We start from the raw sequence: 14,339 nt of genomic DNA on the forward strand, positions 1-14,339 counted from the left end.
TTTCCCATTGACTTGGAGGAGCTTTTTTGTTTTGTTTTGTTTTAATATATTCCAGATACAAGTCCTCTCTCAAATGTATGTGTTGTGGCTTATCTTTTCACTTTCTTAATAGTGTCTTTTCATGAACAAACTTTTAATTTTAATGATGGCTATAGTAGGCTGACTAATGGCCCCTCAAGGATGTCCATGTCCTAATCCCTGCAAACTGTGAGTATATTACCTTACATGGCAAAAGGGACTTTGCAGATGTAATCAAGTTAAGAATCTCGAAATGGGGAGATTTTCTTGGATTATCTAGGTGGGATGTATGTAGTCACAGGATCCTTATAAGAGGGAGGTTGATGGTCAGAGTCAGAAAAAAGAAGTTGTGGTGACAGAAGCAGAGTCAGAGAGAGATCTGAGGATGCTGTGCTGTTGACATGAAGATGGAAGAAGTGGCCATAGTGAAAGGATGCAGGTAGCCTCTAGGAGCTGGAAAAGGCAAGGTAATGCATTCTCCTCTAGAGTCTCTGGAAGGAACAAAGCCTTACTGACATTTTAATTTTAAACAGGTGAGATCTCTGATCTCCAGAGCTGTAAGATAATAAATTTGTGTTGTTTTAAGTCACTAAATTTGTTGTAATTTTTTACAGCAGCAATAGGAAATGAATACAATGGCTTAGTTTTTCATTTTATTAAGAAGCAATTTATACACAAAACCAAAAACCCTAAAAAAAAGCAATTTATCTTTTTTTTTTCTTTTCTTTGTTAGTGCTTATTGTATCCTGGTTAAGAAATCTTTGCCTATCCCAAGCTTGTGCAGTTACTCTATGCTTTCTTGAAGAAGCGTTATTGCTTTACCTTTTACATTTGGAACCGTGATATATCCTGAATAAATTTTGGAGTATTGGGTGATGTAGATTCAATGTTCATATGAAAAAAACAAACGTCCAATGGCTCCAGCACATTTATTGGGAAAAAAGAATCCTTTCTCCCATTGAATTTCATTGGCACTTTTGTCATAAAATAAGTTTCTGCATATATTAGTGTCTGTTCCAAAGAACTATTTGTATGTTCTTCACCAAGTCCACTTTGTCCTAATTGCTGTAGCTTTTTAGTAAATCTTGAAATTTGGTAGTGTATGTCCTCTAACTTCATTTTTCTGTGGTCTTGGTTGTACTAGGGCCTTTGCATTCAGATAAATTTTAGAAAAACCTTGTCAATTTTTACAAAAAACCTGTTAGGATTTTAATTAAGATTGTACAGCGTAAGCTGTTTTGATATAGATATTCAGGTCCTTTACTTTAGCTAAGTTTTATCCTATTAAATCTTTTAATACATTTTTTTCTGGTCTGTTAATAACTGTGATTTAAAAAAATTTATGACAATATAAATTTATGATAATATACGCTTAGTAAAGGGTCGTCTTTGTTTTAGTGGAAAAATGGTTTTCAAACTATGGGTCATCTTTCTGTAGTGGATCATGAGATCAATTTCATAGTCCTTACCAGCATTAAATAAACTGAATTAGAATAGGAAAAATCAGAGTATCCTACTTAGTTTTGTGAAACTTTTAAACCAGCACATATATATATATCCTGGTTCACATCGTGTCAAAAAATACTGAAAGCCCATGGCTACAGTATGGTGCTGGTGTTTTATGGTTTTATCCCCACAAATCCTATTTAGTTTTAAAGGAAATATTGCCTTATTACAGACTATCATTATAAGGGAAACTAGTTGTTGTTTTTTTAAATAAAAATACAAAGGATAGCATATTCAACTCAATCACCTTAAAGGTATGAGGGATAACTTCATTGAATGGACTTTATATAAGCCATAAATATTTCAAGAGAAAGTTTTGACTGGATGGTAGAAAGATCTCTGTTCTAGAAGTCAGAGAACTTGACTACTATTTTCAGTGCCATTAGCTAAATCTCTTAACCTGTGTAAGCTTAAATTTCCTTATTTGGTAAAGATAGAAAAGAATCGTTAGGTCATTTATCTCTGAGTTGTGTGCATTAAAGAAATCTAATAGGACTTTGAAAAGAGTAAAGCAGCAACACCTGCCTAATCACTCCCCAATGTTGTTGAAATGTATCAGTATATGGAAATAAGTTTAGTGATTCCCATAGTTAAATCTGGCTCGTGTAGAGACCAGATTTAAGAATACATCAAATTTCAATAACTTGTATTAAATGATGTTTGGATTAATGACAAGTATTAAAGAAAGACTATTACGTCTATTCTGGATTATTATGGAGAGTATGTCATTTATTGATTTATGGACCTTAGAATCCTTGATTGGGGGAATTCCCTGGTGGTCCAATGGTTAGGACTCCGCGCTTCCAATGCGGCCAGGGTTCAACCCCTGGTCAGGGAACTAACATCCCGTAAGCTGCACGGCCGAAAAAAAAAAAAAAAAAAAAAAAGAATCTGGTGACTGGGTGTAGTTATCTCTTTCAGGTAGGAGAAGATATAAATTTTTCCTTGTAGAGGCTGAACATCATATGGCCCCTAGTAAAGGCAGTACCCAATAAATACCTATTCATGGGTCAATTTTTAAACATTTGGTTGTCATCTTATTATTTTTATAGTTATTGTGATTCTAAATGACTTCATGGAGAGATGAAAATATGGACTTTTAAATGATCTTTAAATTAGTTTCCTTTCGGCCTTTGGACAATACTTTTCATAGTCCATTATATCAAAAGCATTTAATGTTTCTCTTGAAATAAAAAGCTTGAAATATAGGGTGTTTTAGACTATTCCAAAGCAGTTGATGATTTTTTAAAAAGCACAATGATTTTACACGATGTAGAGAAACAACCTGCACAAAACTTCAAAAATGTAGGGAGAAAAAAAAAAAATGTAGGGAGATACACGCAAAGAGTCAAAGAATAACAGATTAGGATGCGATAGTACTAAAAATTGTTTGGTTTAATTTTTATTTTTAAAAATTAAAAAAAAATTAATGGAAGTATAGTTGATTTACAGTATTATCTTAGTTTTGTAACCAAGCAAAGCGCTTGTGTGCTCATGGCTCAGAAAGCCAAACTCTGACAGCGGGAGTTTGCAGCAGAGTAAGGGTTTATTGCAGGGCGCCAAGCCAAGTGAGTGAGAGACAAGCCTCAGACCCACTCCAGCTTGGTCTTTGAGTTACGGGTGTTTTAAAGGTGAGGAACAAAGAAACTGGGATTAATCGTTGCCCTGTGACATTTCTTAATCGTGGTTTCGGGAGTCAGAATGTCTCCAGTTTATGATTCTCTGGCCAGGTGGTCCATGGTCCACGGTCTGTGAGCTCACCTTGCCCTGGAGAAACATCCTGAGTTTGTACCTTAATGATGATACCTGTAACAGAGATTTTAGTGCATTAACGACGTTACTGACAGCAGTAACTATAGTCATCTGACAGTGTTAGCACAGGATTGAGGTCAGAGGGGAGAAAGAAATGAATAAAGTTTTGGATAGAGATTAATCATAAACTCAGTAAGGGACCATGGTTTTAAGGGGACTCCAGTTTCAGGTGTACAACATAGTAAATATTTTTTATAGATTATATATATGTGTTTGTTTTTAAATCGTGGGTCTGTAAGTACAGAGTATCCTTGCTCAACTTGTACCCCCAATGTTGAGTACATTGCTTGGTATAGAGCTGTTAATATCAAGTGTTGCCCAAATTTTAAGTGAATTGAGGAAGTTTAGAAAGTAAAGCCTGAGTCGCGTTATCTCTAAGAAGATAGAGGAAGTAAAGATTTGGAGTTTTCCATACTCTAGTCCTTTTAAATCCTTATCAGATGGGTATCTGATTCAAGGGCGTTTCCTAGTTAACCAAGTTCTGCCAAGCTTCACAGCCTTCTCAGGGAACCGGTTTCATTCTCTAGAATCACCCTGTGGCGCCGGGATTTAAACCACCACCCTCTTTCCAAGTTCTTTAATTGCTCTCCTCCTGGGTCTTTTTCTGAGGTTCCCTGGACGCATGCGCTTTCGATGGGCGGCCAAGCCAGTGAGAGACTACAATTCCCAGAAGGCCATGCCAAAGGGGGGGGGAAAAATCCCATGGTTGCGGGAAGGGGGAGGGAAGGATAGGAAGGCTCGCGAGAAAACGAGCTTGGGGAGGCTGCGAGAAGTGGGTGGAGGCGGGTGGAGAGCGTGAGGACGACGAGGAGGAGGTGCCGTCCCACAATACCAGGCGGGAGGGCGGGCAGGCGGTTTGTATCCGGGCTGTGAGGTGCTCGGAACCTCCGCGGACCTTGCAGCCTCTGTCTCTTTAACGCGAGAGGAAGCGATGCAGAGGGGTGGAAAATGGCAGAGCTGCAGATGTTACTAGAGGAGGAGATCCCGTCTGGCAAGAGGGCGCTGATAGAGAGTTATCAGAATCTGACCCGGGTGGCGGACTACTGTGAAAACAACTACATACAGGTGAGGAGCGCGGGCGCGCGGGCGGGCGCTGCCGGCCGGGCCGAGGACCCGCCGCCGGCCGCCCGAGTGACCAGCCCACTGGGCGGGGTGGGGAACTGCCTAACCTCAGCGGCAGCCCCAACCCCAGCCCCAGTCGGGGAGAGAGCGGGTGGCCGGTCTGCAATACAGGAAGTGGCCGTGGTGGTTGAAACCCATAGAAGCGGAGAGAGAAAATGGGCGAGGGAGCCCGGAGCCGCGGCTGCCGCGGTCCGGCGCCCCCCTGCCGTCCGCCTCCCCGCGGGCTCGGCCCCCCGAGCCGCGCTGCCCCCCGGCCGCCCTCCACCCGCCGGCCTTCCGTCCCGGAGCCCCCCGCCGCCGCCCCGACTTCTCTCCGCCGGCCGAGGGTCTCGGACCGGGCGAGCGAGCGGAGAGCAGAGGGCCGGGACGAGGCTCGGGGAGGAGCGGCAGGAGCGAGAGGAGAAGCGGGGGGTGCGTCGGGGGAGGGTGGGTGGGGGCGAGAGTATGTCAGTTCAGCCCAGAGGGTGTGTCTTTTATTTATTTATTTATTTTTAAAATTTGTCGTGAGTCACATCACACAGACCTCCCCCGAGGAGAGGAGGAAGCGGGTGGGGAGCGAGGGAGGGCGTAGAAGAGAAGTTAAATCTCCAAATTCCGTTAATTGAAGGTTTGTAAGACTGCCTGCCTGTCCGCTTTCAAGTCGGGTTTTCTCCCCCCCCCACCCCCTTCTCATCATTTTCACTTCCGCCCCCACCGTAATATATTCTAGAGGTTGTTAGGGCGGTCGTTAGTATAAAGCACAAATTATCCTTAACTGCTTGGAAAAATGGCTTCAGTACTCTCTCTTCCCCAAAAGTTCTTGAACTGCTGGCTTCTTAAGTAACTTAACTTAAAATAGAATGGTGTAATCGCCGGTTGCTTTTTTCCTGAGGTTTCTCTCTTTACAGCCTAAGTACATGTAGAGAATGAATCCCCGAACTAGAACCAGAACGTCAAATATGTCATTCTAAATTTATTAGAAAATTCTTGGGACCTTATCTATGGCAGATGGTTGGTTGTTTGCTTTTATTTTAATGATTGAAAGTGAATTATGTTGTGTGGTAGTTTGGTTTGTAGATCTTTAACTGCATAAACTAACAGTTTGCAGTAGAAGCAAATAAAAGTAGCAGAGTCCTTTATATCAATGTAATGTCACCAAAAATTCGCTTGTTAGTGGTAAGGCATGACCAAAACGTGCTTTCAGAGGCTGGGGTTATTGCAGTTCAGAACTAAAGTATTTATAGAAATGCATCCCACGTGATTATCATTTTTAAGAACCAGTGGTTTCTGTGTTGGCAGATGCTTTTCCTCTATTTTTAGAAGGAGATACTGTTTTCAGAATATTTTGAATGTTTCTCAATTTCCATATTAGTAACATTGTATCTTCAGTAGCACTACTAGGAATTCATCTCATAAATTTTTTCAAGCTTTTACTTTAGGAATTCCACTGATAAACTTGTTGAATGCCTGCCGCATCTACTGTATTACTTGTTTTTGCAAACTTTATATTTAGCTTTTAAAAAAATATTCTAAAATCTAGTAGAAATGTGGATATAGTTTTCAAACAGAAAAGTTTTCTGTAGTTTATCGATATTAAAAATAAACACATTTTATTCAACTTCACACGAAGAACCTTAAAATTGAAGTGAATCTCAGTTTGCTGAAGGTTTTAAAGATTTTGAAAGTCAGAGGGAGAGCACAGGAAGTTAAATTGCCCCCTTTCTAGAAAAGTCATTTCTTTGTAGAAGTCAGCAGATAGGCACTTCATAAAGGGGTGGCTTCTTTTCGTTTTGCATGTTGGGAAATTTGACAAATATATGGTGTGGTAACTGCTACGTGTTGGCCAATGCAAACGTGTTTTAACCTGTCTGTTGGCTATTTCTTTTTCAGGTAGTTGTGTGCTGTAAGTTTTTTTTTTCCCCTGACCCTTTTCTTTTCCCCTCTTGCCACCGTAATTTTGAAGTACTTTAAAATTTCATTATATCCTTAATTAAATAAATCATGTTATTTCTCATGTAGTCTTTTAAGCATGTTAGTACCATGATGCCAAGATCCACTGTCACTGGCCCGAAGTTTTTTTGGTGGTCCTAAACTTGACACCAGTGAGATATTTAGAAATACTGGGGGTGGGGGGGGGGGAGAATGAAATTCACACACAGCACTGTAATAGCTTTTAAACTTTGGGCTGCATGAAGCTGGCCACTAGCTCCCTTCCCAAGAGGCTCAGACAGGGTCAGGCTCTGACAGGCTCAGAAGATGATGAGCACTTGGTGGAAGTTGATGTGGTGGTAGCTGATTTTGTCATGTGCTGTGGTGCTGTGAAGAGGGAACAAATAGTACTAGAAATATCCATTTAGATGTCTTTTGAGATCTCTCTGTATCCCTTCTGTGACCGATTGGATAAGGTCTAACATCCTATGTAAACATACCTTCTCTTGGGGAAGGTATATGGTCACTTGTGTTTTGAGAATTTTTTTATACCCAAGGTGAGTTAAATTATTGCCTGAGTGATTTTTATCCTGAGAATTTACTTTTCATTTTGTTGTTTTCCTACAGTTTGGAAGTACAGTTCAGGTAAGGTGTTTAGCTGGCAAGTTCTTTTGGCTGTAGTGCAACTGAGTCCTTGAGCACTTATTAGCTCTTTTGGTCTTGTTGACTTTAATTATTAAATTGTATTATTAATAGCAAAACTTCTCAGAAGAGTCCACTATCTTAAAAAGGACAGGGTTTTTGAAATTCTTACGGGAAAATAATATTCAAAATAGAGCGTGTACTTTATATAAACATTTATGTAGACATAAAGAAAAATCTTTGCCTTTTCCCACCTTTAGTTTGAATTTTCTGGTGGATTGTGTCAAGGACAGTCACTCTTCAACTTGAAGAGTTGTTTGTTCATCTGGCCAGTTCTCTTTGCTCTTACTTTAGGGTCCATACCACCTTTGTCATGGGGATTATTTTGAGGAATAGGAAGGAGATCTAAGTGAAAAGGAGTAGAAACTGCTTACGAAAGGTTTCTCAGCATAGGTTGGGTAAGGACAGAAAAGTCTTCCTTACAGCTTAACTTTTTAATTTAATTTTTTCCCCGGAATTCCGCCAACAGGGGCTTGTTTGGGTTAACAAGTATATAAAGTCTGGGAAGATGAAGGGGATGTCATCAGTGAGCTACTTAATTCAGCTTGATTTCCTCCACCCATGACATCAGTTTATATTCATTTGCTCATTATACCCATGTGGTCTTGGAAGGCAGATAATTTTTTGAGGGGGAGTGCTTTAGAGTAGGTAAAAGCTGACATTTTTGGTACTGTACAGTTTATTCCAGTTTATAAACTAATGTCACTTAATTATTACAATAATCATATATGATCTATTTTTCCTTTCTTTTTTTTTTTTAACAAATGAGCAATCTGAGGTTCAGAGACATTGAATACCTAGCCTAAAGTCCCATATCTTGTATGAGATGGTGCCTAGAATCAAACCCAGATTTTCTGATTCTGTATCCTAAGTGAATAAAAAGAATGTATGAAGAGGGTAATAGAAAAGGGAAGAGTAACTTGTTTCTACTTATTGAGTACCTACTCTTTCACAGTCTGTGCTGGTTGATTTGTATTACCTTTAATCCTTACAAAAACTCTCTGTGATAGACAGTATTCTCTTCCAGATGAGGAAATTGGCACTCGGAAAAGTTAAATGAATTTTTGTTTGATCATACAGTTAGGGATTGGCAGTCAGGATTTCTCCCTAACTCTTGACAGGCTCCAAAGGCTATGCTCTTTCCATATCACACTGTCTCCAGATGTGAATGAGTCTAGAACTCAGACTAGTTCAGAAATGTCATGGAATAGACTCTTGTGGGTCATGTCTGGGAACCTAACAACTATTTTACTATTGTTTCCTCTGAGTTCCAAGTTGTAATATAAGAACAGGTATGTTTGTAATTTGGGGACTTGCCCGATCACAAAAGATGGTAGGTTTGGCACTTGAAGTATTGAATTACAGGAATCATAGGCTAGTTTTTCACTGAGCTCAGTGGATCCTCTTCTTCTCTTGTGCATCTTTGCCTTTTTTTTTTTTCTGTTCTGAATCAACTTTGCAATTGTGATAAGGAAATTTGTAGAAGAATTAGTAGAAGTTAGCAAAACAAAAAACGTCTTGAAATATTTTGGGTAGTTCTGATTTCCACACAAACTATGTTCAGGTAAAGATGTCACAGTGCTTGCGGAGATTAGGACAGATTGGAAATGGTAGAAATCTTACTTGCACTTGGAAGTTTGAGTAAAACAGTGGCTAGCAAAATTAGAGATATAGGTTGGAAATCTAAATGAATTAAACAGGGTTTTAGTAATGTACAACATGGTAACTCTAGTTAATAATACTGTATTGTATAATTGCTACTAGAGTAGATCTAAAAAGTTCTCACCACAAGAATGAAAAAGAAAAAAAATTTTTAAATTTGTGTGGTGATGAATGTTAACTGGACTTACTGTGGTGACCATTTTGCTGTATATACAAATAGTGAATCATTATATTGTACACCTGAAACTAATATGGTGTTATATGTCAATCATATCTCAATAAACAAAATGGGATTTTAGATAATTTTATGGAAAATCCTCAGTTAATTGTTAGATTGACCAATATCATGTCATAACATTAATTAAACATTAATGCTGCTGTCAAGCAGGCAGAATCTGACCTTGCATATTAGGTCTTAATGAAAGTCCATTCATCTCTCTTTTTTTCCTTTTGTAACTATAATATAATAAGAACTTTACCTGTGGTACTGTGATCTAGTTCTGGTGTGTTTAGATCCTCAGTTTTAGTATGTTTGTATCTTTAGAAGAGGGCTTTTTAAAGAAAATTGTTGAAATAATCCCTTAGGATAAGAACACTTTTCTAATTCCTCTTATGTGCTTCTGCTTTCTCCAGTTGGTTCTGATAGCTGAAGAATGCTAATACTCCTTGAGGTAGAAAAGAGGTATTTGGGCAATTTGGATTCTGATCTATGACCATTTATTTATTTATTGGCCGTGCTGCGAGGCATGTGGGAATCTTAGTTCCCTGACCAGGGATCCCCCCTGCAGTGGAAGCTTGGAGTCTTAACCACTGGACAGCCAGGGAAGTCCCTCTGTGGCCATTTAGAATAACTGTATCTTCGGTTAAATTATGTCCTAGGAATTAGAAATTTGTGAGTTAATAGGCAAGAATGTATTAGCCAGAGAAGAAGAGTGCTAATATTGGGACAAGAGTTTGAGTCAGACATTAGAGGAGATTGTGTAGATGTAATTCCATGAAAATAGTGTTGGTAAGAAAAGTAAGGTAAAAGTGACAGTTGAAAGCTAATTTTGGAGCATTTAAAAAGTTTGAATTTGGGGGGAGCTATATATTTTTTCTAATGTCTTTTTGTGTTGATTGTAATTTTTACTGAAGTTAGGGTTTGACTTTTGAAGAATAATAGTCAAACTCTGGGGCTACAAACTTTTTAGACCTTAATATTTATTTAATAAGACACCATCCTAAAAAATAAGGGATTTTTAAAAAAGTATGGTATTGAGAAAATGGCAATTATTTGATTTTGGAAAATGGCAATTACTGGACTTTGTTTTTAAAGGAAATAGCTAACCTGATGATTTTAACTGTAAACATTAATTCCATAGAAAGGAGACTTGAAGTTTTTTAGTATTACCACTCTGTGTCAACCCAAATAGGTACAATTAACTAATTTACTAATTTTCTTCATTTACAAAATGAAATTTTCTGAGAAATAATTGGTAGTGAACTAGTATTTGTGAAAAAATTCTGGAAGCAAAACAAAACATCCTAAGGAAGATAATGTTTATTTGTTATCAAATGATTCTAATTTTGATATGCATCTGTGCTTAGCAAGTTCAGCAAATGTTTGTGGAATTGTGATTTATATCAACTAAAGAATATTGGTAGTACCATCTCAGGTATAGCTTAAAGTATAAGGAAACCATTTAAAGTCTTATTTTACTAATTTTTAACACAGTAATTAAAAACTCATATACTCAGATGTGGAGAGAATGGCATAATGAACCCCGACGTGTTCAACATCCAGCTTTAACAATTACCAACTCATGGCCAGTCTACTTTCATCTGTAATCCTCTCCTGTCTGTCTGTCATTATTGTAAAGTCCATCTTTGATGTATCATTTCATCCATAAATATTTTAGTACGTATCTCTAAAAGATAAAAGGCTTATTTAAATCCATTGCACAATTTCTATATGTGGGGGAAAAGAAAATGAATGTTATTATGATTTATTTATGACAATAAGGAGTAGAGAGCCTTAAAATAGTTAATGTATTTTAAGTTTACAATTTTGTTAGTAATTCCTGCCATAGGTTGATTAGAATATAGCTATGTTATATGCTTCATAATGGAATTTTAAAAATTGAGCTGTAAGTCATATAATATAAAACCAACCATTTTAAAGCGTACAGTTCAGTGGTATTTAGTGCATTCACAGTGTTCTGCAACCACCGCCTTGATGTATTCTAAAACATTTTCATCACTCCTCGGGAAAGCCCATACCTGTTAAGTAGTTTGTCCCCATCCCAACCCCCTGGCACCTGGCATCCATCAATTTGCCTTGTTTCTATGAATTTACCTATTCTATATATTTCATATGAATGGAATTATACAATATGTGGCCTTTTGTGTCTCTTTCACTTATATAAAGCGTAATGTTTTCCAAGATTCATTCACTTGGTAGCATGTATTAGTACTATATTCCTCTTTATGGCTTAGTAATATTCTAGTGTATGTATATTATACCACATTTTGTTTATTCATTCATCCGTTGATGGACATTTGGGTTGTTTCTGCCTTTTGGCTATTGTGAATAGTACTGCTATGAATATTCATGTACCGCATTTGAGTGCCTGTTTTCAGTTCTTTTCCATATATACACCTAGGAGTCCTTCATAGTGGTATTTTGTTGTGAAATACATAATTACCTAATTTTGCACGTAGATAATTTTGAATTTCTACCATTGTACTGCAGTGTTAAGGAATTCCAGGCATGAACATACACTCAGAACTTCAGTGTGAATTAAGGCTTGGAGCCTAATTTTCCACTTTATATGTAAAGTTAATTTTACCCCTGATTACCAAAGTAATATCAAATATGGTAATTGCACGAATTTTAAAATTTTTAGAAATATATATAGCTTAGACAGGACAAGTCCCTTGTAATATCACGCACATATACAGCTTTTAACGAATATATCTAAACTTTATATTGTACAATTGGTAAACTCATATTGCTGATAATAAGGCAGAAAGTATTTCAGTCATAGTATATTTTAAAATTAAAAAATTCTAACACTTCTGTGAGATTATCTAATTATTAAGTCAGATGTGAATTATATTCTTATTCAGAGCTTAAATGAAGCATAGTACATAAGATGTGCAGTTGGATATTCTCAACTGCTTTTGATTGGAGCAAAATTTTATTATTTATCTCCTTGAAACTTAAAGGAAACAAAAATACTAACGTTAATGAAAAAGTGTATTATTGGAAAACTTTAATTTACCTTTAGTTTGTTTCCTGACTTTATGTTTAATTGCTGTTAGTAATTTCTACATGCTGTGATAAAATTGGGTTTGGTAAATATTATTTTCCATTTTCTTGAAAGGCAAGTGTGGTACTTTGTGAGCACCCTTTTTATTTGGGCCATGGGGAATTAATGCCCTCTACTTAAACACCAGAAAGGTATGTAATGCAGCATATGGAAAAAGATACTTCTTAGTTCAAATATTGGCAACCTAAGACTTGTAGTAACAAACACTTTAAGAAGGCAGTGTAGTGGAAAGGGTTGATTAGTGCCATTTAAAAATCATGGTTACCACTCAGAAGTGAGCCCTCAGTATAGCCCAGCAATCCCACTATCTTTTTCCACGTCATTTAATTTAATTAATTAATTAATTTATTTTTTGGCTGCATTGGGTTTTCTTTGCTGTGCGCTGGCTTTTCTCTAGTTGTGGAGAGCGGTGGCTACTCTTCTTTGGGGTGCGCAGGTCTTCTCATTGTGGTGGCTTCTCTTGTGGAGCACGGGCTCTAGGTGCACAGGCTTCAGTAGTTGTGGCACGCGGGCTCAGTAGTTGTGACTTGCGGGCTCTAGAGCGCAGGCTCAGTAGTTGTGGCGCACGGGCTTAGTTGCTCCGCGGCATGTGGGATCTTCCCGGACCAGGGCTCGAACCCCTGTCCCCTGCGTTGGCAGGCAGATTCTTAACCACTGCGCCACCAGGGAAGTCCCTTGATTTACTTTTTGAAAGAATCATTCAGGCTACTGAGTGGAAAACATATTGAAGGCAAGGCAAGAGCAGAATTACCAGGAGGGAGGGGATTGTACTAGTCTAAGCAGGAAATGAGAATTGCCTGTACTTTAAGTGGTGGGGTGAGGAACTGAGGGGAGAGGTTGGATATTTTTAAGGCAGAGCTGAACAAGACTTACTGGTGGATTGGATGTGGGATGTGAGGGAAAGAGGAATCTTAAGGATGACTCCTAGTTTAAATTGTTTTCCTAACTATGTCAGTGGATGGTAGCACATGGACGGGAGGATACCAAGAGTACTGCTGTGGATGTGTGTTAAGTCTGCATTATATTAGACAATGAAATAGATAGGCCAGATGGTCTTTCTGGAATTTAGGGAGGAGTCAGAGTTAGAGATCCACGTTTAGGAGTCATCACAGAATACATTAGCACTGTCTCATAGAAATATAATGTGAGCCACATATCTAATTTAAAATTTTTCTAATAACCACATTTAAAAAGTATGAAGAAATAGGTTGAAATTAATTTTAATAACATTTTATTTAAACCAGTGCATCCAAAATATAATTATTTCAATAAGTAATCAACATAAAAAGTTTGTTAGGGACTTCCCTGGTGGCACAGTGGTTAAGAATCTGCCTGCCAATGCAGGGGACACGGGTTCGAGTCCTGGTCCGGGAAGATCCCACATGCCACGGAGCAACTAAGCCCGTGCGCCACAACTACTGAGCCTGCGCTCTAGAGCTCGTGAGCCACAACTATTGAGCCCGCATGCCACAAATACTGAAGCCCGCGCACCTAGAGCCCGTGCTCTGCAACAAGAGAAGCCACTGCAATGAGAAGCCTGAGCACCGCATTGAAGAGTAGCCCTCGCTTGCCGCAACTAGAGAAAGCCCACACACAGCAACGAAGACCCAACACAGCCAAAATTAAAAATAAATAAATTTATATTAAAAAATAGCTTGTTAATGAGATATTTTACATTCTTTTTAAAGTACTAAATCTTTGGAATCTGATGTGTGTTTTATACTCGCAGCACATCTTACTTGCGACATAGACAGTGAAAAACTGGGACGATTAATGCGTGGGAAGTCCCGTGAAATGTAAGGATAGTTGGAATCGAGGTACTAGAGTAAACTGCAGAGAGAGAAGTTGGGTGTTTAGAATGTGGGATTTTTAAAATCTAGATTTTTGGAAATGGTGTAATTACTATTGATGACCATGGGAGGTTTTGACAGTGATGAAGAAAAAATTGTTTTAGTTCAGGAAGTCAAATGACTGAGAGGCAAGAGTTTTGGGTGGATTATCTGAGTGAATGTTGACATCACTAAGAATATGATAGGAATAGTGAAGAATTAGTGGGTCCTTAGCGAAGGAGGGGAGTGATGAGGGTGTTGGTGGATGACAGCAATAGGGTTTCTTTCTTAAACACCTCTTCCCTGTCCCACCAGGTCAATTTATACCCTATTAAATGCTCGCATAGAATCCTATATGTTTCCTCTGTGGTGCTTATTACATATGTTTGACACTTGATGCTGATCTACAAGAAAGCAGGTTTACCACGTTTGTCTTGTTTATTCCCATATCTCCAGTGCCTGGCACATA

General features: G+C 38.3%; 1 protein-coding gene across 13 annotated transcripts in view; it reads left to right on the forward strand.

The window, feature by feature from the left end:
• Nucleotides 1–4,145: 4,145 nt before the first annotated feature.
• Nucleotides 4,146–14,339, forward strand: part of ABI1 (abl interactor 1) — a 95,109-nt gene continuing 84,915 nt past the window's right edge. For 9 of the 13 annotated variants that reach the window (XM_068560434.1, XM_068560466.1, XM_068560502.1 and 6 more), the window contains exon 1: nucleotides 4,147–4,401. In XM_068560434.1, coding sequence (XP_068416535.1) covers nucleotides 4,285–4,401 — 117 coding nt within the window. In that variant the 5' untranslated portion in view covers nucleotides 4,147–4,284. Of the gene's footprint in view, nucleotides 4,402–14,339 lie in introns of all 13 variants that reach the window. The other 4 variants (XM_068560525.1, XM_068560534.1, XM_068560443.1 and 1 more) reach the window with 1 other exon arrangement.

Source organism: Eschrichtius robustus, chromosome 1, assembly GCF_028021215.1.
Source record: "Eschrichtius robustus isolate mEscRob2 chromosome 1, mEscRob2.pri, whole genome shotgun sequence".
NCBI classification, from domain to species: domain Eukaryota; kingdom Metazoa; phylum Chordata; class Mammalia; order Artiodactyla; family Eschrichtiidae; genus Eschrichtius; species Eschrichtius robustus.